This window comes from Odontesthes bonariensis, chromosome 11 (assembly GCF_027942865.1).
Source record: "Odontesthes bonariensis isolate fOdoBon6 chromosome 11, fOdoBon6.hap1, whole genome shotgun sequence".
Taxonomy (NCBI): domain Eukaryota; kingdom Metazoa; phylum Chordata; class Actinopteri; order Atheriniformes; family Atherinopsidae; genus Odontesthes; species Odontesthes bonariensis.
Window position 1 is genome coordinate 15,830,975 of NC_134516.1, and position 22,870 is coordinate 15,853,844.

General features: G+C 40.1%; 1 protein-coding gene across 4 annotated transcripts in view; it reads left to right on the forward strand.

Annotated features, from left to right (window-relative positions):
- LOC142391697 (potassium channel, voltage gated eag related subfamily H, member 7) overlaps positions 1-22,870 on the forward strand; it is a 76,644-nt gene that overhangs the window by 45,791 nt on the left and 7,983 nt on the right. For 3 of the 4 annotated variants that reach the window (XM_075477682.1, XM_075477685.1, XM_075477686.1), the window contains 7 exons: positions 6,946-7,177; positions 7,304-7,471; positions 7,913-8,112; positions 10,240-10,492; positions 16,303-16,508; positions 17,176-17,254; positions 22,338-22,616. In XM_075477682.1, the coding sequence (XP_075333797.1) occupies positions 6,946-7,177; positions 7,304-7,471; positions 7,913-8,112; positions 10,240-10,492; positions 16,303-16,508; positions 17,176-17,254; positions 22,338-22,616 (1,417 nt within the window). The remainder of the gene's footprint in view (positions 1-6,945; positions 7,178-7,303; positions 7,472-7,912; positions 8,113-10,239; positions 10,493-16,302; positions 16,509-17,175; positions 17,255-22,337; positions 22,617-22,870) is intronic. The other variant, XM_075477683.1, reaches the window with a different exon arrangement.

Sequence of the window (22,870 nt, forward strand, 5' to 3'; positions counted from 1 at the left end):
CTTCTTACACAAGGAAATCAAAACTTAGGTAGCTTAAATACTGCCGGCCTTTGCATTTCCTGCCAAAGATCCCGACACAAATCGATGGTTTTAGTGTACAAAGCTGCCATTCAGAGTGCAATAGTCAGCTGTGCCTGAAAGATGCCCAAATCAGGCTTCTGATATTCTCCTGTTACCTTTTTCCTGGATGTGCACTTGTTTAGATGTTGAAACAAAGTGGCTTATTTCTGTTATGCTAAAGGTAGTGGATTGTTTCTCTTCTACCAAAAAGAAATAGGTGAATGGGTTGTCATGACCGAAACTTTTTCTGCACCCAGGTCTGCTTCTGTTTCTGCAGCTTTGGATGAAAATGGTCATTAGGAGTCAGCAGAACAACTGCATCTGTGTGTCAACCCTACGAAGATAATGAGCACATGCTAAAGGGCAGGGTTTTATCTTTTTTTTGTTAGCACGTCATCTTTGGCTGTCTGGAGGCAACGAGTGAATGGCTAAACTTTAGCCTCTAAAGTGTTTATTGAGAAAATAAACAAAAAAAGCGGCTGAGCCAGAAAACCTAGAATTAAATGTAAGATACAGAAGACTAAACAACACAACAAGAGAAAAATCCAGAGCATCAAAGAATCCAGAAAAACAGCAACGAGGGGAAGTGATGAGGAAGTGACTGCAGCTGTGGCTGATTGAGTTGGAGACAAGTGTGGAAATGGAGCTGACAACCAAACAGGGAAACTGAGGATACTTAGACTAATGACTGGATCTAAACTAATTTCTGAAAGCAGGGAAATAGTATGCAAGCTAAGAACATCAAAAGACTAAACAATTATGCCACAAACGACTAGAAACTAGACACAAAAAAACACAGATCATGACAGGATAAGACAGGATCGAAGCACTGAGTGCACACTGACCAGCAATGTGAATGAACTGGTTAATGACACAATGTAGGCAAATTATTCATATTAAGACAATTGGAGTTATTGTTAATGATGTGTTTCGCTATTTTCAACTGATGCTGCAATACAATACAGTGAAAAGTCTTGAGCCACCCCCTTTTTCTTTATTTTTTGCTTCCATGGAGCCAGAGTTTCCCGTAATCTTGTGGTCTTGAGCAACAGTTCTCCAGGTTTTCCGAGGGTGTTTCAGATATTTTGTTTTCAGGTCAGTCATTGCACCTGACTTTTTATGCTGTATGAATGATTCAGGCATAAAAATTTTTAAAAAAGCACCTAACTAAAGGAACAAAACCAGTGCTGTTTGTCCAAAGATAGAACAGTTTGAGAGATATATCTCAACATGAGAAGTTTTGAGGAATCTGGACAACTGGAGGGCAGAAGAAGAAATGGGAAGCCTATATAACTGTCTGTAGCAGATGAACAGTTTCTAAAAGTGATGTCCTAAAGAAATATGAAATAATTTAGCAATAATCTGATTCAGGACCCAGGATGCATATTTTTTTTTTCCCAAAATTGCATCAGAAATGGTTTCCTTGGGAGGGTGGCTGTTAGCTATTCTTGATATTGGGAAACGGGGAGAAAAGACTGAGGTATGCCAAATTACACAGGAACCAGACTGAAAATCAGTGGCAACAGGTCTTATGGAGGGATGAATCCTCCTCAGAGCCCGGACCTCAACATTATTGAACGAAGAAGCATGAATATGTGGTTTGATTCAGCCTTTCATTTTCAAAGCAAGGCATAACCAAAGCATATGCAAGACAGTTTAATAAAATGTCAGATGCAGGGGTACATGTTGTAAGACCTTACTCAACACACTCAAAGCACATCCTGCTGGTTTGCTGAGTCTTTATTTACCATTAGGTATGTGTTCCTCACAGGGGGTCTGTGGCTAGAGGCCCGTCGTGAGTGGCAGTTGGAGAAAAAAGAGCAGACAGCTGAGCAACGCCATGGCATGATGTACGTCCTCATCACACAGCTAGATGTGTAGTGCCGTGACAGAATGTGTGTTCCCGTTACAACTTGTATCCAAAGCACACTGTCAAGATGAGAAAACTGACAAAACGTCCTATTTTTAGCAACTCCAATCTGCAGCACAAACTGAAAATAACACATCCATCTACAGTTTTAGGGTGTGCTATTTTAGCTTTTTCATGCACCAGCTTGGACTATTTCTAGATGTAATCTAATGCATTTTTGTTGCCTGGAAACCTTATCTGACAATATGCTAAGTTTTTCTTATTTTTCTTGATGCTTTCATTAGAAGCATAGCAGTTGAAGCCTTTTGTGAGAGAATATCCTCTGACAGTCGGAGCAGGACTGCAGCTCTGCAGGCTGGCAAATGAAAAAAAATTGTGTGGTGCTGCATTTACCTACAGGAGTCATTTGAACCCCGGCCTCATTTTCATGTCGTGTTCCTGTCCAGATCAAATTAGGTCATTTGCATTTCAACATGCTCACAGTGTTCACCATTGAGGTACTTGCAAACAGGGGAGGTTTACTGTGAAAATTAAACCTAAACCAGAATTCAAATCTTATTTTCTTTAAATCCTGGGCGGCCTGCAGAAAAAAAAAATCTGAACTAGGTTGGCACTTTTAGCTCAAAATGTAGCTTTTCTGAATAATAGTCTAAACTCTAAAGTAAGAAGTCTCTCTCAGAGCTGAGTCATAAACATGACTTCCCATAAACATTCAACCTCTAAAGTGTCCATTATTTACAGTCACGGAGGAAGCTCTACCGTCTTAATTATGCCATTGATCCTGACTGATTGAATCTCATTCACGGGAGAGACCGCCATTTATGCTCACAAATAAAAAAAAACAACTGAGCCCAAATTGAGGCAGTTCAACAAATCCCCTCCCTTTTTCTGGCAGATGCCCTGTCGCACTGTCGTTCAAATCAAATTAGGCTCATTTGATTAATTGTTTCCTCCCAGACGGTCTTTGTCAATATGTAAAATGTGCACGGCTTTGCCTTTGGTTAAAGCAGACTGTCCTGACAAGCACTCCAACATTCTGCTGAAAAACTTGCTGCAACAGCTTAACAAAACAAAGAGGAATGAGGAGGCAGGTTCATTATAACAGGCAGCCCCCTCAATCTCACTGTTGGCCTGTGTCTGCTCTGCCTGTGTTGCTCACACAGACAGACTAGACACAGATTTGGGATTTACATCTTTGTGTAACTCTTTGCTCAGACACTACCATAATTGTGTGGGATACGTTTTCTCTTTTTATAACACCAGGTGATAACTGGCTTGCTTGTTCTATGACAGGCACAGCTCTAGTGTATGAAGGTAATATCACCACTAACATGTTCTCACAACAAATGGGCCGAAACGATTGAGCCAGCACTAACTATAAGCTTTCTCAACAAGAAGTTTTTAACAAAATCTATAAAGTAGAGAGGGCGTTTGCCTTCTAAACCAACTGGGAGTCAATTCCGATGGAGAGGAGCCTGATAGCTGAAGAATCTGCCTCCCACTCTCACTGTTGAAATTCTTGGAACAGCAAGTCAGCCTGCAGTCTGACAGAAAAGTGCTCTACTGGGATAATGAGGTCTTTAAGATCTGATTGAGCTTGGTTTCTAGGAACTTTATTTCTCTGGGGACAAAATTTAAAATCTATTCTGGATTTTATGTGAAGCCAAAACAGAGCCTCAAGCATGAGGTAAAGAGATCCTGGTGACTTGATTTAAGAGTTAAAGGATGCATCATGGTAAAAAATAAATAAGATGGTTAAATAGTATATTTCTGAGATGTTTAGCACCAAAAAAATAACCTTATCCGTTTTGTCTGAATGCAGAAACATACATTTACAAGTCATGCAGGCATCCATGTCTTTAAGACATGCTTGAAACGTAACTAAGTGACTGGATTTCTCTTTGTAAAAATTTGCTAGAAATCCCTTCATTTTCATGGCATTGTGACTTCTAAAACACCAACATATTTCAGCTTGCTGGCCTTCTTCAGGGAGTCAAACAGATTAATTGGAGTCACAAGTGCTTTTCTATTGGAGTTCCACCATTTGGAATTTGCCACCTGTAATGAATCAGTAGTAGTCCTCCCACCTGTGGCCACAAAATATCCAGGCCTGAGTGTGGAGTTGGATTTTACTGTATTTTTGTCTTTTTACTGTGTTTTTGCAAACAATTATCACCTTGGTTTGATATCACTTTGCTTTCTTTCTTTATAAATCGATCAATTTCTTGCAATTAGGGTGATAATTCATGATGATGTTCCGAGTCCTTTTTGACTAATGTTGTGTGTCAAATGATGCCATCTCCTGCTGCATTCGTTTCCTATTGGAGAAGCACTTCTGATGGAAAATTGCATTGCGGGTGGAGAATTCCTATTGGTGGAAATCCACTAGAAAAAGTTGGTGTTTTAGAAATCACTACGACAATGTCATGAAAATACAGGCATTTTGAAAAAGTGCCATGGGGTTTTTTGACGTTTAAGTTGATGCTACCCCAACTAAAGAGCAACTCAAGTGAATATCATGATGAAGGAACTGCTGCTACACAAACAATTGAACTAATTGAACAGAAATTGGACAGTAGGAATTACAAAAGTGCTTTCAGAATAGATTTTGCAACTGAAAGCTTCTATGCGTCTTGCCATATTTTTGTTTTAATTTAGTAGTTTTTATTCAAAATATTTGATTGTCACTATTTAAGATAGAAATATTTATTGATGTTGGAAAAAATATTGCAAGGATTTAGATTATGGGCAATGGATCCCTCAGTCTATCTCTGGTGCCGGAGGCCTCTTGGCAGCCAATAAGAACAGTTCAAACGTTCCCAGAAGTAGAGCAACTTAACCAGAGAGAAAAAAAGAGAACTCTTATAAGTGTTTAAGCTAGATCTGCTTGGACCCTTTGGTAATATTTTCTAACCAGCCCTCTTTGGAGTATTGTCAGTTTGCTGGAGAATGGAGTGGACGTGAGTGACCTTATGGAGAGCTTGCTGGAACTAAATTTGACGGATGGGCTGCATTCTGCACTGATGGAGCTCAGAACTCCTGTAAGATGAAGAGAGAAGAAACATTTGTCTATATATACATAAATATATATATATATATACATAAATATATAATTATATATATATATATATATATATATATATATATATAATTATATTGATCTCACTCCATGTTTGTGAGTGCTTACAATCCTCCATTTAGAAATACATGAAATGCATGGCGTTTTTGTTATAGTTGGGATTTTGAACAGACAAAACAGTGTTACCTTAATTCCACCGGCATGTTATTAACTTCCCCATATGAGGAAGAAATATGGATATTCTGTAATATGGTATGTGAGGCTACATGTTCTGGCTTCTCCTACTTACTTATTCCCAGCTGATGGGAAAAAAAAAAAACTGGTTGGTTTTTTTCTTTTTTCATGCGTGTGTGAGTGACTTCCTTCATGCATGGCAGAGGCACTTTTTTTCTTTCATTGTACAATTCTGTACTGCGTGATGAAAAATAACAAGATTCTTGAATATTTTTCAAATCTTTTTTTCCAGGATTAGGGAGCCTGAATATTATATCCCAAAACTGTGTTGACTCTTGTAAACCTGAGCTTCTGGTAGTTTTGCAGAAGCTCAGGTTTTTCATCAACATTGTACTGTGTGGGCACATCACACAGCGCGTGCTGTGTCATCTGTGCAGGTCACTCCAAGTCAGCTGCATTACACCTAAGGCAGTGGACGCTCACAGATGCTGTCCACTGGATAATTTAGGGCTCATCTGTTTCCGTATGATTCATTCACTGTTCACTGAGTTGTGAGTGACAGGGTGCGCTGGCCAACTGCACTGCAGTGAACAATGGTGGTGATTTGGGGGTGCGATTGGGAAGACCCTGGCTCTGTAATGGAACTATCAGAAGCGGCTAAAGTGTTCCTTCGCTTCATGACTGTGACACACTCACCCTTATGAGTCAGCCTTTTGAAAAAGAAAATAATTAATCGATGCATTTCAGCCGTCTTCCTGCTTTAAGCATTTATTTCCTAGTTTGAGTTTGTTATAATCTGTGTCATTATATGTCATATTTACTCTGGTGTATGCAAGAGGTGTAATTAAGCAAACATAGATGTGAGGAAGAACTATTACTGCAGGAGGCTGTGGATTACTGATTTCCCCAAGGATATTAGAGTAATTGCAAGGCTGATAGGGAGTGGTTTGGACCAATTAGCTCTCTTTCTTATTGTGCTTTCAGATTGCATGTCACTAATAGATTGGGACTTGTGTATTGGCCATACAGTATCCCCCCTTTACCCCCCATTATCTAAGTGTTATTTAGCCAGACTGTAGGAATCAAGAAGGATCAAGATTAGTGTACTTTGAATTTAAAAGCGCATAAGGTAGCTTGTGTACATTCATTGCAATGTAAGCATGTAAGTCTGTTCTTGTCTGCTTTCCGTGTGTGAGTGTGTGGGTGTGTGTATGCACACTGATTCTGCAGGGCTGTTTAAACCATGGTTTTCTGCCTAATAGCTGGCTTCGAGGCTTTGATGAGAGCTCCGAGCTGCCAATATTTTTCATGCTAATTTTGCCTTCGTCATATGCTTTATTAAAAAAGTGCTTCATCATCTGCCAAGAAATGAATCATCAAAATAACCCCTTCACTTTTACATACGCTTATTTTCATGCCAGTTGGTTTGACTCGAAGCCATATCCATTCTGACTTTCATGATGGGCAGAGTCACAGACAGCCATGTCGTAGTCAGTGTAGTATGGCCGAACAATGAGGGACGCTGAGGCCTTGGGAAATCTGTTTACACCCACATGAACGCTCCTGGAGTGTGGTGTGTGAATAACATTAAGCATTTTTTAGGAATCATGTGTTTTTGTATCTCTAACAACAAGCTGATTTCCCTTATTACCCTGATCCAACCCGACTAATGAAAATAGTTAGAATAGAATTGAACCTGCAGGGTATGTGACACAAATAGCCTAGAGAAAACCTCAATGTTGTATTTTTCTTTGTTTTCTAGACCACCACTCTGATCGGTCTGCTGAAGACAGCCCGTTTGCTACGACTGGTACGGGTCGCCCGCAAGCTGGACCGCTACTCAGAGTACGGTGCCGCCGTCCTCATGCTACTCATGTGTATCTTCGCCCTCATCGCCCATTGGTTAGCCTGCATCTGGTATGCAATTGGCAATGTTGAGAAGCCTTACCTGGAGCATAAGATCGGCTGGCTGGACAACCTGGGGGTGTCAATAGGTACTTGTGTGTTTTATTGTTGATTTTAATCCCAGATAAAAAAAAAAATTTTAAAAAAGAAAAAAGATTGGAAAAAATTACAATCAAAAGGTTAACTTTTATTTATTTTGTTACCATTTACCACAGGAAAAAAATACAACTACAGTGACCCCAATTCGGGCCCCTCCATCAAAGATAAGTACGTCACAGCGCTGTACTTCACCTTCAGTAGTCTGACCAGCGTGGGCTTTGGGAATGTCTCCCCCAATACCAACTCAGAGAAGATCTTTTCCATCTGTGTAATGCTCATCGGATGTGAGTGACAGCTGAGTTACTGCAGGCGCAGATTGTGTTTTGATCTTATGTTTACTGACCACCTCCGTCATCAGGCTTGTGTGAGAAATGATGCTTTGACATACAGTGTTTAATGTCGTTAAACAAATATAAACATTGAGAAAAGTTATTTTCTATATGTCATGGTGATATTTACTGAAATGTGACCATGGCTATTTATAGGCAAACAACTACTGATTTTTGCTAGTTATAAATGTACTTTCCAAACCGTTTGGTACAACACGATAACAAAACAAAGAATTCCCATTGCATGGAAGTTCCTAGACATAACAGATAGCCTTTCCTTGGAAAAAATCTTGACACAAGGCATAATTTTTTGGCAGCAACAGTAGAGGTAGGAATTGTGTATAAGTTTACCCACCTACCTCTACTTAACGGTTACCTTTATGGCTTCTCTACCAGCACTAATGTACGCCAGCATCTTTGGGAATGTGTCGGCCATCATCCAGAGGTTGTATTCAGGTACAGCCAGGTATCACCTCCAAATGCTACGGGTCAAAGAATTCATTCGCTTCCACCAGATCCCAAACCCACTGAGGCAGAGGCTGGAGGAGTATTTTCAGCACGCCTGGACGTACACCAACGGCATCGACATGAACATGGTACGAGCGGGAGCATATGTACCGGTGTGTGTGTGTATGTGTGTGTGTGTGTCCTATAAGTTGGGCGATTTTTTTATTTGGAACTGAAACAAAATTGAGTTTGTTATTGCTTTCTGCTGTTCCCTCTTTCTCCTTTTCCAATTTCATCTGTGTGAGTTTGACGTTTGGAACAACATTTCTGCTGAGTTTCAACTATCAACCCCTGAACAATGCGCTTACCTCATTAACGTGAAGCAATCTTGCTGTCATTGGCACAGTATTATGTCTTCACCCTTGTCGTACTGTGCAATGTTCGGTCATGAACAAAAGTAAAGCGAAAGCCACAGTTACTTTGGATGCTTACAGTAACTATGCTTTGCACATCGTCATACTGCTCATGGTACTTATATAAGTTTGTCTTTTTCATGTCTGCCTCATGTCAAATGGAATGACCCCACCACTCTGGTAAGAGCAGGAGGTACATGTGCCAACTCAACAAATGTTTATCTGAATGTCCTTCAGTGGTAGAACTTCATCTAGCTGTGTGTCACTATTGTAGTGGAATGCTTTGAGTCATTAGTTTTTGTTTTTTTCTTTGATTTACAGAAAACAACAAATACAATGTGTTAAGTTTAGATTTTGATATGTTGTTGATTCATTTATTGTCGCACACATGCATGTCACTAGAGGGCATATTGGTGTTTTTTTTATATTTTTTCTGCCACTCAACTTACTGTACATTCATGAGTATATCAATGTACTGTGATACAACACCATAGATTCATTTTACGGTATCTAATTACGCATGCTGATATTAAAGAACACACACGTAACTAAATGTCTCTCGCAGGCCCCAGTACTTGTCTATCACTGGTAGACTTGCATGTGGCCTGCTTCGAGGTCCCTTTTGCATGAAATCTGTGTATTCAAACACAACCCCATGATATACATCTGGTACCAGAGACAGAGTGAGTCACGCCTGTGAGAGTGGGCACAGCCTTGCCGGGCGCTGCCAGCCTTCCCTCCCACTGTGGGAGGCTTGGCCGCAGGCTCGGCTGTGGCACCTGCGCTTGCCAAATGTTGTTCAGTCTTTCCTTTTCAAATCTAATGACAACTTTTTGTTACCAGCAACAAAAAGCCCGTCAGAGCCAGAAATCGGTTTAGGTTTATTTATTTTTCTGTTGCTTGTGTCATTTGCACATTGTACTTTGGGATGTGAAAATGACAAAAAAATAAGAAATGTGTTTTGTTGTGTCAACTTTCCCTGATGTGTCCTCGAAGCTTTTTTCCTTCCTGCATCTGAAAATAAGATTTTTATTTACAGTCAGGTCAAGCTGTCCGGGAGTCATTAGTTGTTTTGTCAGTGTGCACTGTATTTTTGTCTTTAAAATGGTAAGTGTATCATAATCGTGTTTATATGTGTCAAAAGTCTTTACAGACAATGTATAGTTAATACTAAAAATCTATTGAAATTACCTTGTAATATGTAACAGTCACCTCTATGAACTTACTCAAATGGAATGGAAGGCCTGACAGACCATCGTGTCCGTATATGTAATATGTATTCCATGTTGTTGGGGTTTTTTTTGTTCTCCTTCTATGAAGATTATTTTTGGAAGATTGCATGTGGATTAAATGAGGATTATTTTGAGGAGTTTCAATGGAAATACTTTAAGGCAAGATTGAGTTATGTTTTAACTCTTTTGGTCTTTCATGAAGCAGGTGATTGTTCACAGACTAGTTTCATCATGGCAGTGCAAAAAGGTGAAACTGTCCAAAACAGTGCAGGGAGAAACTTTACACATCCAACACACTCTTTGAGTTTTTGCTCTTGTCCATCTGAAGTATCTCAGTTCCTAAATGTCCTGTCTTGTCTCTCTCACCAAAAACTGCTTAAAAGCTAAAAGAAAATGTAAAGTGGAGCTCCGTGTAGAAAGACAGGGTTATTCCCTCTCTAGGGTGTAGTACGTTTTGAGAAGAAGGAAAGAACACAAGTGGCAATTGTCCCAAATTTCTCTGGAAAGCCCATCTATTTGGCCTGTAATAGCAAACAAAAACACATTGAGAATAAGCTTTAAACATAATCATACATTTCCACATCACAACTGTCCATACTCATGTGCTGTTTGACCTGTATTTTATTCGCAGGTCCTGAAGGGTTTCCCAGAGTGTCTGCAGGCTGATATTTGCCTCCACCTCAACAAAAGCCTCCTCGAGGATTGTAAGGCATTTCGTGGAGCCACCAAGGGCTGCCTCAGGGCCCTGGCCATGAGGTTCAAAACTACCCATGCTCCTCCTGGAGACACACTAGTCCACGGTGGGGATGTGCTCACGGCACTCTACTTTGTGTCCCGTGGTTCCATCGAAATCCTCAAAGATGACATTGTGGTGGCCATCCTTGGTGAGTCCACACCTACAGAGGGATTGCATTACTGTCAAACGTTTCCACATGTTTATAATTCATCAGTGATATTGGTGTTCGCACTTACATAGCATATGCTTCAAGAAATCCCGTTTTGTCTGCCATTGTATGCTATTGCTAGTGCTCATAAGCTCTGCATATGAGTTGCAGATGGGTAAGATATAAATATTATCGTTTTCATTGAGTATAGTTAACCAATAAATAAAAAGCCACCATTGATGTTGAATCCACCAGATGCAATCGGCCTAATTTTGACAAGATTGGACAGGTAAAAGAAGGTGGTTCTAGAGAGCTGTCTTATATGAGATTCAGAGGGCATAAGCGGCTAAAAAACAGCTGCAGCGGCTTATATATTCTTCAAAGATTTACTCAAAGCCAAAAATGTTATTATTATTACTCAAAAGAATACATCAATAGGTCACTCAGGTCTTTTTGTCTTTAAAGCATGATTTGTTTCTGCCAGCTTCAGACAAAAATACGTGGGTATCGTCAGCGTAACAATGGAACTCCCACAGTGTCTCTCTGTGGAATTCCCCTGTGACAAATTGCCCTGAGGAAAATATGAACAGTTAAAAAGTATGATACGTGTCGGTTAGGTCTCATTGCTGATGAAATGTGGACAAGCATGGTCCATTTAATTCCTGTAAAACATTCCAGTCTGTGCAGTAGAATATATTGATCAATAATATCAAATGCAGAGCTGACATCTAATAGTATAGATACAAATCCATTTCTGATGCTATGAAAAAAATCATTAGTTACTCTCACCACTGCTGTTTTTTTACTCAGTACAGAAGACCTTGTCAGAGACAACATCACTGTTTGAGCATTCAGTTACACACAGACACATAGACATTATGATCATTGAACAACTGGTTTATACAAAGCTTTGTTGTGTGTAAAAATGCTGCCAGATGGGTGCGAAAACTAGTCTTCGGTAACTATTAAATATACAAAAAGATTAGAAAATATTCATTAGTCATTTGGCTTTTTGGGGATCTGTGCTCATTCAGAAGATTAATGCATTGATTAGAGAACAATTTGTGACCTCATTAAGCTTTGTTTCCTTCATCAGCACCACATTACCTCCACTCATATGAATTTCCCTGTTTAAAAGGACTTTCCCTTAAGAAATTATTGGGAACCAGAAGTGTTGACACTGCCAAAAGCAACCCTATGCTGGTTTCTGTTTTCACTAGCATTAATTGTAGTAAAGAAAAAGAAAACAATGGGCTTGTTCCTGCCCAAGACAACTAACACAACCAACCCACCAGCATCCCTAGAGTTCACAGATGAATAGATCTTTGAATTTGTGGTTTTTCAGGTTGATGTACAGAAAGTGTTTTTAGAACCTTGAGTCTTGTTGCCAGGTTTTCTTGTGTTCCCCCTTTGGTTCTGGTATTAGATCTCAAGGACATCCATGAACTGATGAGTAAATTCCACTGTAAGCTGACATGCTACATACCATGCATGTGCAGATTCAATGCAGAAAATGTTTGTGACCGTTTCAGCACTTTAGTCATGTTGATGAATCACTTTGATAACACTGAAAAAAAAAACAAATGGGGGCATGAATGATAGTATTGTCATTCATGCTTGGTCAGCTTTGCTTTAGCTCACCTCCAGCAGCGTGAATGCAGAGGGCCCTTTTGTGCTGTCATATGGCTGGATTGGCAGCTGAGATCCCCATTGCGTATGTTGTATCAACTCGCCAAAGATGAAAATAAAGACAGAAAATTGTTGGGGAGGACACATAGTTAAGATGAAGATAAAAGAAGAAACGTGTTGATGGGTGAAAAATAAGAGCACAGTTGCTTGCAGATAGAGATGACAATAGAAGTAGAGAGGGATGGAGAGCCGAGCGAGCTGGAATGGAGGAAAAATAGAAGGAAAACAAAACAAAAGGGGCATGCTGATGAGAGAGGGAAGTGAAGAGACAGAGGAAAGTAGGGTTACTGAGAATTTCATGCTATTGTTTGGCGTGATGCCACACATTGACAGAATTTGAATATAACTAGAGTACATCTGAAATCCTCTCATAGCCAACAGGTATTTTTATTTTTTTGAATGACCATTTTCATGCCATCCATGAATTCTTTTAAAAACCAGTAACACAACAGGGTCATGATGAGCAACAACCATGGAGAGTGAGGTTGGGTTACATGCAACTCAGCACAGTCTCTGCAGGAGAACTGCTCATTTTTACATAATCTTGGTTATGCACCATTTACAGAACCAGGTGTTACACCACATTACACACACGAAAAGGCGGGAGCAAAGTTTTTTTTATGTCAACAAATGCATACAGTGTCACTCGTTTTAATTTCAGCATCTTACCTTTCGCAGCAATTTAATGAAAACACACACTGTGCTTCAATTGTGTTGAACAAACTTGTCAAAGATTTCTCCTTTAAATAAACAATTATTAGAATGTTCTTTTATTCCATTTGTTTATCTATGCTGTTCAGGCATTTTAAGTAAAGCAATAGAATCACCCCTCTTTGTTATTTTAAACATAGAAAATCAAAACTGTCTCCAAAATGCACCCAGAGGTTATGTGTTCATACTGGTAGATATGACCTATAATACTGATAATTAGGTTAAAAGACAATGCGGCCTCTAGCAGCAATGAAAGCAACTGCATTTGAACTGTAAAAACTATTTATAATATTAAATCTACAATATTTGAAACTATAACTTTAGGTTTTTATTGTACTAAAATTTTCCCTGTCATTTCATAATTGCTTATTTGATGTTTTATTTTAAATTAAAGTATTTATTATATGTATTTACTTTCCATAACATACCAGGGTCATACCAACAGTGGTGCTGTCTGAGGGAGGGAAAAATCAAAAACACAGTAGTATCTGGACACATTTTAATCTATTTTTTTGTTGTTGTTTTATACAAAATAGTATGTGAAATTATCATATATGTATTTCTTTTTTAATTATTATATTGCTTGGTATGGATATTCTGAAAAATGTTAGTAATACTATTCCTAAGTCAAAGCTTTTCTACCTTTCAGCTAAACAACCAAAGATTAAACTGAGTTAAAAAAAATGAAAAGCCTGGATCACTAAAAACAGACAGAATTCCCATCACTAATAAACATCAGGTGTCCCATAGAGTGAGTCAACCTTGTGGCCATTCCTTAAAGGTCATTACCCTCTAAACAGCGACAGGATTGTTTGGCCTATGTGGACTAATTAGTACTTCTAAAATCCTTCTTTAGACGACTGGGATGCCCCTAACCTTCAAGTTAGTCTGTAGGACATCATATACTGCACTGCATGCATACTGTTCATCTGAGATGAAATAGACAGCATATACACCTTTTTTTTAATGTGTGTTGCATCACCCCCTCAAACATTTTGCAAGCATATTGAAAATGAGGTGACAGTGTAGACACTGTACTTTACTGCCCACTGCACGTTCCTGGTTTCTTATTTGGCTGAGCTCGCAAAGTTTTTGGGCTCCACACTCATTCAGCAGAACGGGTACTTTCACATGAAATAATCTAAATTTCAGGGATGCCCATTGAGGTAAGGGCATGTTGGTAGCAAGATGACTGTGCATGGTACTGATATGAACGCACTGAGGATAAATTGAGGCATTCAGGTCCAATAGTAAAGGCCTGGGAAGCATGTGATTTTTTGCTAACTCCTATATATCTTTGTATTCATTTCAACAGTGATTATGAAGCAGAAGGCAACATGGAGAGGAATGTCACGTCACACATCACAGAAACATTAATAGATCTACTGATGTAGTGTTTGTTGCCTACAGCGGACTGCGTGATGCAGGCTGCTTGTTTAGTTCGGTTATGTAGAGCAGTAGAAGTGGCATCTGATCACAAGTGGTGACTCGAGACACAAGTGGAAACAGATTGAAATACCAGCTGTAAACTGACGCACTGACAGCTGTCCACCTGTGATCGGATGACCCAGAGTGCATGTTAGCACCAGGTGGAAACGACCTCTTTGTTCTATTTGTTTTTTAATTCTTTGATTTACGGGTTTGTTGAGTTACTGGCTTTGGCTGTCTTCTACTCTCACGTTTTCTTTCACTTTTCTTGAAGATCACCTTTGTTTCACCTCACTTACCTCACTAATCCAGAGAGGAAGGTTTGAACGATGCGTTTGTAGACAGCACCTGACGGTTGGAGCTTAGAATGCCTTTAAATGAGCTTTATTCTTTGTATGGGTAGAGTTTTAGCAACAGCAACCAAGGGAGTTGAAATAAAGGGAAACCAACATATTCAGTTTCTGGTTATAGAAATAACTAAAACAGCAACAGGTTTCCTTTAATGCAGTTTTTAAAATTCCTTTAGAAATATGTAATGCTTTACATATTTTTTGTAAAGGAATTGTCAGCTGATGATAATTCGAGGCTCATTCCCTACATAAGGATCATAGGAGGAGAAAGCAGTTTTACTTAGCTCTGAGAGAACATTTAAAAGAAGTTTAGTTGTAGACCAAGTATCATACACAGCCTTTTTCTTCTTTGTTTTAGAGAAGGCCATCCTAAAGTTAGAGAGTGCAGTGGCGTGAGCCTGCGTGAAGATGCATGCATAATATATCACCATGCTCTGGCACAGACAGACAGGATTTATTTAATTATTCTCAATTTAGAAACAAAGCTTTTTTAACAGATTGTCACCATGAACATTAAAAATAAGCTTATAATCAAGCCATATGCCTAAATATTTATAGAGGAGACCCTTTCTATAGTTAGGCACAGGCGACAGCTGTGAAGTGGTGTGAAACTTGCTTGCCCGCCCTGGGAGCTGGCTGCGCAGCAGAAGCAGCATTCTGAATAGGGTTAGGAGTCCGAGCAAACCCTCAATACACTGCAGAAGCGAGGCCAAACGAGAAGCCATGGCACTTGTTGCAAGCTGATAAGGCCGTAAGTCACCTGCAAGGTCGGGGTTCAAGATCACAGCTGAAATTTTCTTCTGGTTTGGGAGCTGGAAGGTGGAGATCTGGCCAGATTAGCATATTCCTAGATTCCCATTTAATAAATGAGGAAAAGGAGGGACAGGCATATTTAAAGCAATTTTATAGGTATTGGATGTTTTTGTTTTTTTGTTCTTGGCAAAAAGTTAAAAGTCGAGGTACACAAGGGAGTTTTTAAAGGATTTACTGCCAGAACAAGTTTTTATTCTTAAATTGGTTAAATTCATTCTCATTTTCACAGAGCAGTGAATCCCTATCTTTCCTCCAGAAAGACTCAACCTCTCTTGGAAACTCTTTTTTTATGCCCAATTACATCATTATATTTTGCCAACTAGCCTTATTAATTGTAAGATGAAGGGCTGCCCCCAACCAGCAGGCTCAATTCAAAGTACATAGACTATTTGCTGCACTTACTTGCTAAATTTAGAGTTTTTCACACAATTGGTGGCTGCGTGCAGAACTTTGATTCAGCCCCCTACCCTTTTTTCTTTCACACACACACACACACACACACACACTAGATTGCACTGTCCCCAACTAGATTTACTGATTTTGAGACTTATTTTTAGACCTTTTAGCTTAGTTTTTTTTTTTTTTTTAAATAGCAATGTCTTCAAAGCACAGAAAGACTTGGTATCTCTGCACACTCATCATACAGATGCACTGGCACAGGCTTCAAATGGTGTTTTTCCTTTACATTTCATACAGCTTCCCAGCCTTTTAAAAATGACTAAAGTATCGTGGATGTTGCTCCTTCAGGTGACCATCAAGAATCGATGCCCTTGATTACCTGAAAGCAGTTAGTACATTTACTGCCTGTTTGTCCTCAAGGTAAAAATGACATCTTTGGCGAGATGATCCACCTGTTCGCCAAACCAGGGAAATCCTGCGCAGACGTGCGAGCGCTGAGCTACTGCGACCTGCACACCATTCAGAGGGAGGAGATTCTGGAGGTGCTGGACATGTATCCAGAATTTGCTGATCACTTCCTCACTAACCTGGAGCTGACCTTTGATCTCCGAGATGAAAACGTAAAGGTAATTAGTAGCATCAAGGTGTCACCACCACCTCCCGTATCTAATTATACTGATCAAAGAGGTGCCAAAGTGGACCGGGGGCTTTTATGTATAAATCAGTCTCACTAATTCTGCTTTACTTTACAACAAGAAAGCTTCTGGAAGAGAATTAAAGAGTCTTTTCCACGTCTCCAATTTAATTAATCCATGGTTTTGGAAAGAAAGAATGATAACCGATGTGGGCATTTTGTTTTTTACCAGAGGACGACTGTTACTAGAATATTAATCAAGCATTAAATGTGGACATAAGAGGCAGACGACGTATAGTATCCAGTAATCATGATGAACTGAGTATAAGAATGGCTACAGTTGTTTAATTTGTCTGCTTTAAAAAAAAAAAAAAAAGCAGGGAATGCACTCTTTGTCAGCCTTAAGTTATTTATTGAGAGAATTGGAAAGAAGAGAGGGTCAGAGAGGAGAGCAGACACATGAGACATGTAGTAGGATTACACAGAAAACAGGAGAGACATGCTGCTCTAACAAGACCAGCAGCTGTACGTGCTGCTTAGTTAAAGAAATCTGTGAGTTTAGAACAGCAGAGGTGACTCACTCAGCTACTTTTTGTGCATTTGGAGGTGTTGTAACATGAATACATGGTTCAGTCTGATCTCACATTTTCACTTTGCAGACGACCTACCCAAAAGCGAGTGACACGGATGACATCAAATGCCGAAGAAGGATTTCGTACAGGAGGAAATCCTCAGCAGGTCAGCTTGAGACACACCAGCACCCCATTTAAAGTGCTTTTCAGTTGGAAAATCCAGACACACCTGGTCAGTGGACTCACTCCTAAAGTCCCACTTGGGCAGTTATTAATCACATGGAAAAAAAAACTCATCTGCATCGACTTTTCTGCAACAAAAAAAAGAAAATCCTCTCATGTTCTTACGTTGGTGCAAGCTATTCACTTTTTTCCACATTCAGTGAATGGGGATTTATGAATAAGCTAATCGTCCCCTCCTACATGTGCACCTTAAATCTTACAAGTTTACAATATTTATAAGAAAAACTTATTTTCTTTAAATATTTGCCACAAGACACAGATCTACTATAATAATCTAGCAGTAAGCAAAGTCTTAAAATGAGCTTAAAATGGGATAATTTTATCCAATTTAAATGAAGTGAGAACATTATTGTGGCCTTTATGTGACCTATTTCGAAACAGTCAAGACTTTGAGTTCTTTTCACTGTTTTTTAGTGACCTGGCTCCTCTTTACTCCTTTCAGTTTGAATCCACAGAAATATGAATGTGTTGAATGTGTTGCAGTGGTTGAATGCGACTTCATTTATCCGTATTTTCTGTGTTTAAATCTGACTTTTTTGTTTATAACTGATTTTCTTCTGCACAATACTGTTACTCCATTCCATCTCAGAGGCAAGTATCAGACAGTTTACTCTTTGAATTTTGTCTGACAGCTTTAGTTACTATTTGTGAACAGATTAGTTTCGATCCCAATTTTCCGTACCCTTCCTGTGCATCTTCTGATAAATTGAAGATTGGGTGTTCTTATTTGGGTTAAGACCATTCTCCTACATAACGTATAAAAAGTATTTTAAAAACCTGGAAAGCAGATTGCCATAAAGCTGAAAAGAGGAGTTTTGAGCTCAAGGAACATGTATGTGTTTATTCTGATGAAACCCAGCTTTAACAAGACTGGAGTTTAAGTTGTGCTGAATGCAGATTTATTCAACAACAACTGATTTTGTTTTACTTCATTGTGGCCATCTCACAGGGTTCCTCAAACGACTCCATATATTTTGTCCAAAATATCCTCGATATGACTGCAGGATGAGATTGTCTGGCATGTCATGCTGCAAGGTATCTAGTTCTACATGTGTTGTATGAAAGCAAATATCAACAGTTGGACTGTTCAGTTAGGACTTTGGTTTTTAACAGGTATGCGGTTAAGTAATCCAAGGTCGGGGGTCCACAGTGGTGTCGCCTCAAAGCAAGAGGGTTCCTGCTTCAAGTCTCAGCTGGAGCCTTTCTGTGTGTAGTTTCCATTTTCTTGGCGAAAATGTATGAATGAATCCCAGTTGCTTGAAAAGAAGTGCACCGACATATTTAGATATGGTTTTTGAGGTTTAGGACTTCGTTTTAGAGTGAGGTTCAGCGTTTGGCATTTAGTTGTACTGTCAAGGGTAAGGGCAGTGCTTCCCAAAGTGGGTTTGTGAAACTGCCAGGTAAACGCAATGCAAATGACGAAAAACTCACCACCAAACGTGCCAACAGCAAAGAAAAAGACAAGAAAATATGATGAAGAATATCTTGCCCTGGGCTTCACCAGCACCACGGTGGGTAACGAAGAGAGACCACAGTGTGTCGTATGTCTCAAATTACTTGCGTCAGACAATATCAAGCCGGTCAAAATGTCTCTCTACCTTCGTATCACTGGGCTGTGTAGACCGTGCAGACCGAAGTGCAGACCGAGCAGTCTCCTGCTTCTGAGCAGTAAACACCGTAACAGGCGCGGTTATCGGCAGGTGGCAGCACGGAGTGATACAAGGGAGAGAAAATATCGGCAAGCGATTGTGAGGTCTGACTTTTTCTTGCACAACGATTTTGTGATGCAAATGTATTACTCTTTTGAACGCATATTGTTTTGAGAAGCAAAACGCTTTATTTTTGTGGCCCCAGCCAACTAGCCGGACTACCTTCGTCAACGCCAAAATGAGGCTGGAACTCGGCTCACAGTACGCAGCGGGGGGGCAAGAAAATGTTCATAAGTGATATTGCTAGTATGGGATGTCATACAGCTTCATGTCAAAAGAGGCAAACTACCCCTTTAAGACGCCCCACTTGAAGACTTCCCATCCGAAGCTCAAAGAAAAGCCAGTGGACGTTTTCAGAAAAAACCTATTCAACTGTGTTACACAGCAAAGTCATAAGACAAGCGTTTTGTACCACAGATGGATGAAGCAACAGACAGTAACATAGACTGTTTATTGATAACCTATGTAAGAATCATTGACGGCAATGATTTAAAAATGTTTTTTCTGTAAACATGTGACCAGCAGAGCAACTACTGATGCGTTGTTCAAAATCATTGACACTTCCTTGAAAGACACAGATCTTCAATGGGAGGACTGTGTTGGGACTGTGTTGTGCTGCACAGACAGAGCCCACGGGATGGCAGGGAAACGAGGAGGGCTGCAAGAGTTTATCAAGCGTGTCTGCCCCAATGTCCACTGTATGATACACCGAGAGGCGCCAGGCTGAGGGATGTTATGACAGATCTAATCTCGACAGTCAACCACATGAAAACGCAGCTGGTTAAAGCTAAGGCTGGAAAAAAAAATGACACAACCTTTTTCTTATGACAAAGGGAGGGCCCTTGAGAAAAAGTTTGGGAACCACTGGGTTTGGGTAAGTTGCTGGGGAACGCATTGTGTCAATGGAGAGTTCGCACAGGGAATATAAACCAGACACGCATGTGTGTATGTGTCTGGGCTTGTTCTACCATGGTAAAATCTGCTCTGGGAGACACTTACAGTATCAGAAACTTGGCTTTAATGACATCAGGTGTTTTTATGTCAGTCTGTTTATGGGATTTTGCCAGAATTTGGCAGTACAGAAGCTTCTAATGGTCAACATATCCATTTCAGTCAATGAGACATCCATTTAAATGAAAACATTTCTGGAGTACTTCTCCATGCCAGTACTGGGTGGACCCAAGAAAATCCCCAAAATTCATCTTTTAGTCTCAAAATGATACAGTTATAGGTGTGCACAACACTGCATACCCACCTGTTCTGATCAGAGGAGGAGTGTAAGATTTGCAGGAAAAGCAGTCCGCCGGCACCCTGTGTGCATATTTACACACCTATTTAACCTAGCGTTTGAACAAGAATTTGGGTGAAATTGTCTCGTTTTACAGATGTCGAAGGATATGTCAACCATGAAACCTGGGTGCTGGACCTCTATATTTCCAGCTTTGAGGGTGTGGAATGCCTCCACTGTGACGAGCTTGATTTCCTTCAAAGTGATTCAGTGTCAGAAAGTACTCTTTGCAGAAAGCATAGAAAGGGTTTCACATTATCAAAGGACATACTATTACACTTAGAGTGGCCAGACAAACAAGTTTTTTTCCTCCTACTTTGCACTATGTATTTGTCAGAGTACTTATTTTAAAAAGTAAAAAAAAAAACAGAGAACACACTCTTGCAAGCATCGCATCTGGCACTAGTTAGCTCAAGATAACCAGCTCAAGATAACCAGTAGTTGTTTTAATTTAATGAAAGAAAAAGTGGGACTATTTTTTTTGTTGACTGATGATAGAGACTCTATTCTTATTTGTTTATTCATTTTAGTTAGTTCTCAACAAAAACAAATGGTGAAAATGATCTGGTGATGGTCATATGGACATTCCGCCATCATCATTACACAACTGAAACCTTCCACGGCTGCTCAGTTTCTCTCATATATCTCAGTCACAGCCATTTAGAAAAAAAGTAAATATTACTATTTTAAAACGTTTTAGCATCTGCTTGTTATCATAGGAGAAAGTGGAAGCTGCATGTGCAAGACACTGTCATAACAGAAAGCAAATGCAGGCTATAATTACAGTATGTCTGGCCAGAGTGTTTCAAGCATCATGGCCCTCACACACTGGTAGAGGTAAGCAGTGTATCCTATACTTAAAGGGATTAAGGGACTATTTACATGTCTCTATTCAGTGTTTTACAGTCATGAAATAAATCCATCACATTCAAAGAGAATTGGCTTCTTTAAACATGGGGTAGGGTGATTGCCCACCAATCGGAAGGACGGTGCTTCCTCATCTTCCTCAGTCCACGTGCCAAAGTCAACTTAGTCGAGATAATGAATCTCACATTGGCCCATATGTGCTCATACCAATGCCAGCATCACATCAATGCCTTTACCCGTCATTGGCTAAGTGAGAGTGTCTGCTGAGAAGGCGGGATGAGGAGGATGAGAATGACAGCAGGGAAGAGCAGCATAGGCCTTTGTGCTCTGTTGTCCTGGGCAACCCCTTCAGAATGTTAAGGTATGTGCTTGATGTACGGTGCAAAAACAAATAATTCCAGTATGAATGTGCATTAATGGGTGATTTGAATTTGTAATATGCAGTCTTCAAGAGTAGACAGTCCCTACATATACGTATGATATGAACCATTTACCCCTCTATTTGTTTGTTGTACTATGGACAGAATTTTCCCAATCAACCCTTATTTATCTGAGTGACTGTTTGTACTACCCCCTCTCAGGACCTGTGCCCACAAGTTAGACAATCTCTCTTCAGCTCACTTCCTCCAAGGGTAAACACAGCAGCCTCCCTGCCCTCAGACAGTGGGGCACCTTTCAGATGACAGCACAAACTATGTTTGAGCAACAGCGAGCCACACCATGGGAGCTGTTGTAATTTGACTTCTAACAGTCCGAGACTTGGGACTTGGGAGATGGAGCCTCCTCACAGCAGCGCTCAGCATTTGGCTTAGATTCAGGCAAATCTAATTGGTCACCATGGTTACAAGCTGTGAGAATACAGTGTCACCTTCTCCCAATATAACAAAAGTGAGTCCAGAGAATATAGCTTACAGACCATTTCACAGTCTTTATTTCACATTTCTGAGTCTGAGTTGCATGTTTCTCCACCTGAAAAATCTCACAGCTTAATTCTTGTTTAACATTGTTTGTCCTCACTTGAACCCCAAAGAAAACACTATCTGTTGTCAAAGATGAGACAACCCTGGTATCCCCAGAGCAAGGCTTAGCAGAGAAGTCACTGTTCCCCCAGTGGATTTCCTGATTACCGTTTCTCCCCACAGGCTCCCACGGCAAACCAGCGGCCACCTACAGCGACGCCCAGCAGGTGAGGCACGTCTACACCTCCTCGGCAGCTGAGGAGAGGAGAGAATCCGCTGAGGATGGAGAGGATGAGGAGGATGAGGAAGAGGAGGAAGGCAGGGAAGAGGAAGAGGAACAAAGGCCCTTGTGCTCTGGTGTGCTGGGTTACCCGGTGGTTAGGGACCACACCTTGGGCCTTGGGCTGAGCAGCGCTCCAGAGGCACAGGCTGGAGACAGCACGCAGAACCAGGAGTATAAAGGTGACGGAATCATCTTATTTATTTACTCCTAGATTTTTTGTTCTTTTCAAATTTTATTCAAGTTTTTTTCTTTCTCAGAAATAACCATTAACTGTTAAAAAACAAATGTTCCTGGAAATCTGCAAATTTGGTTTGATTTTGATCAAATGTACCAAAAACCCCAGATGCCAGAGGAGGAATGTCACACCTTTTGACAAACCAAACCAGGATTATGTGTCAGTATGGTGAAACGTAAACCCTCTCAGTCATGAAAT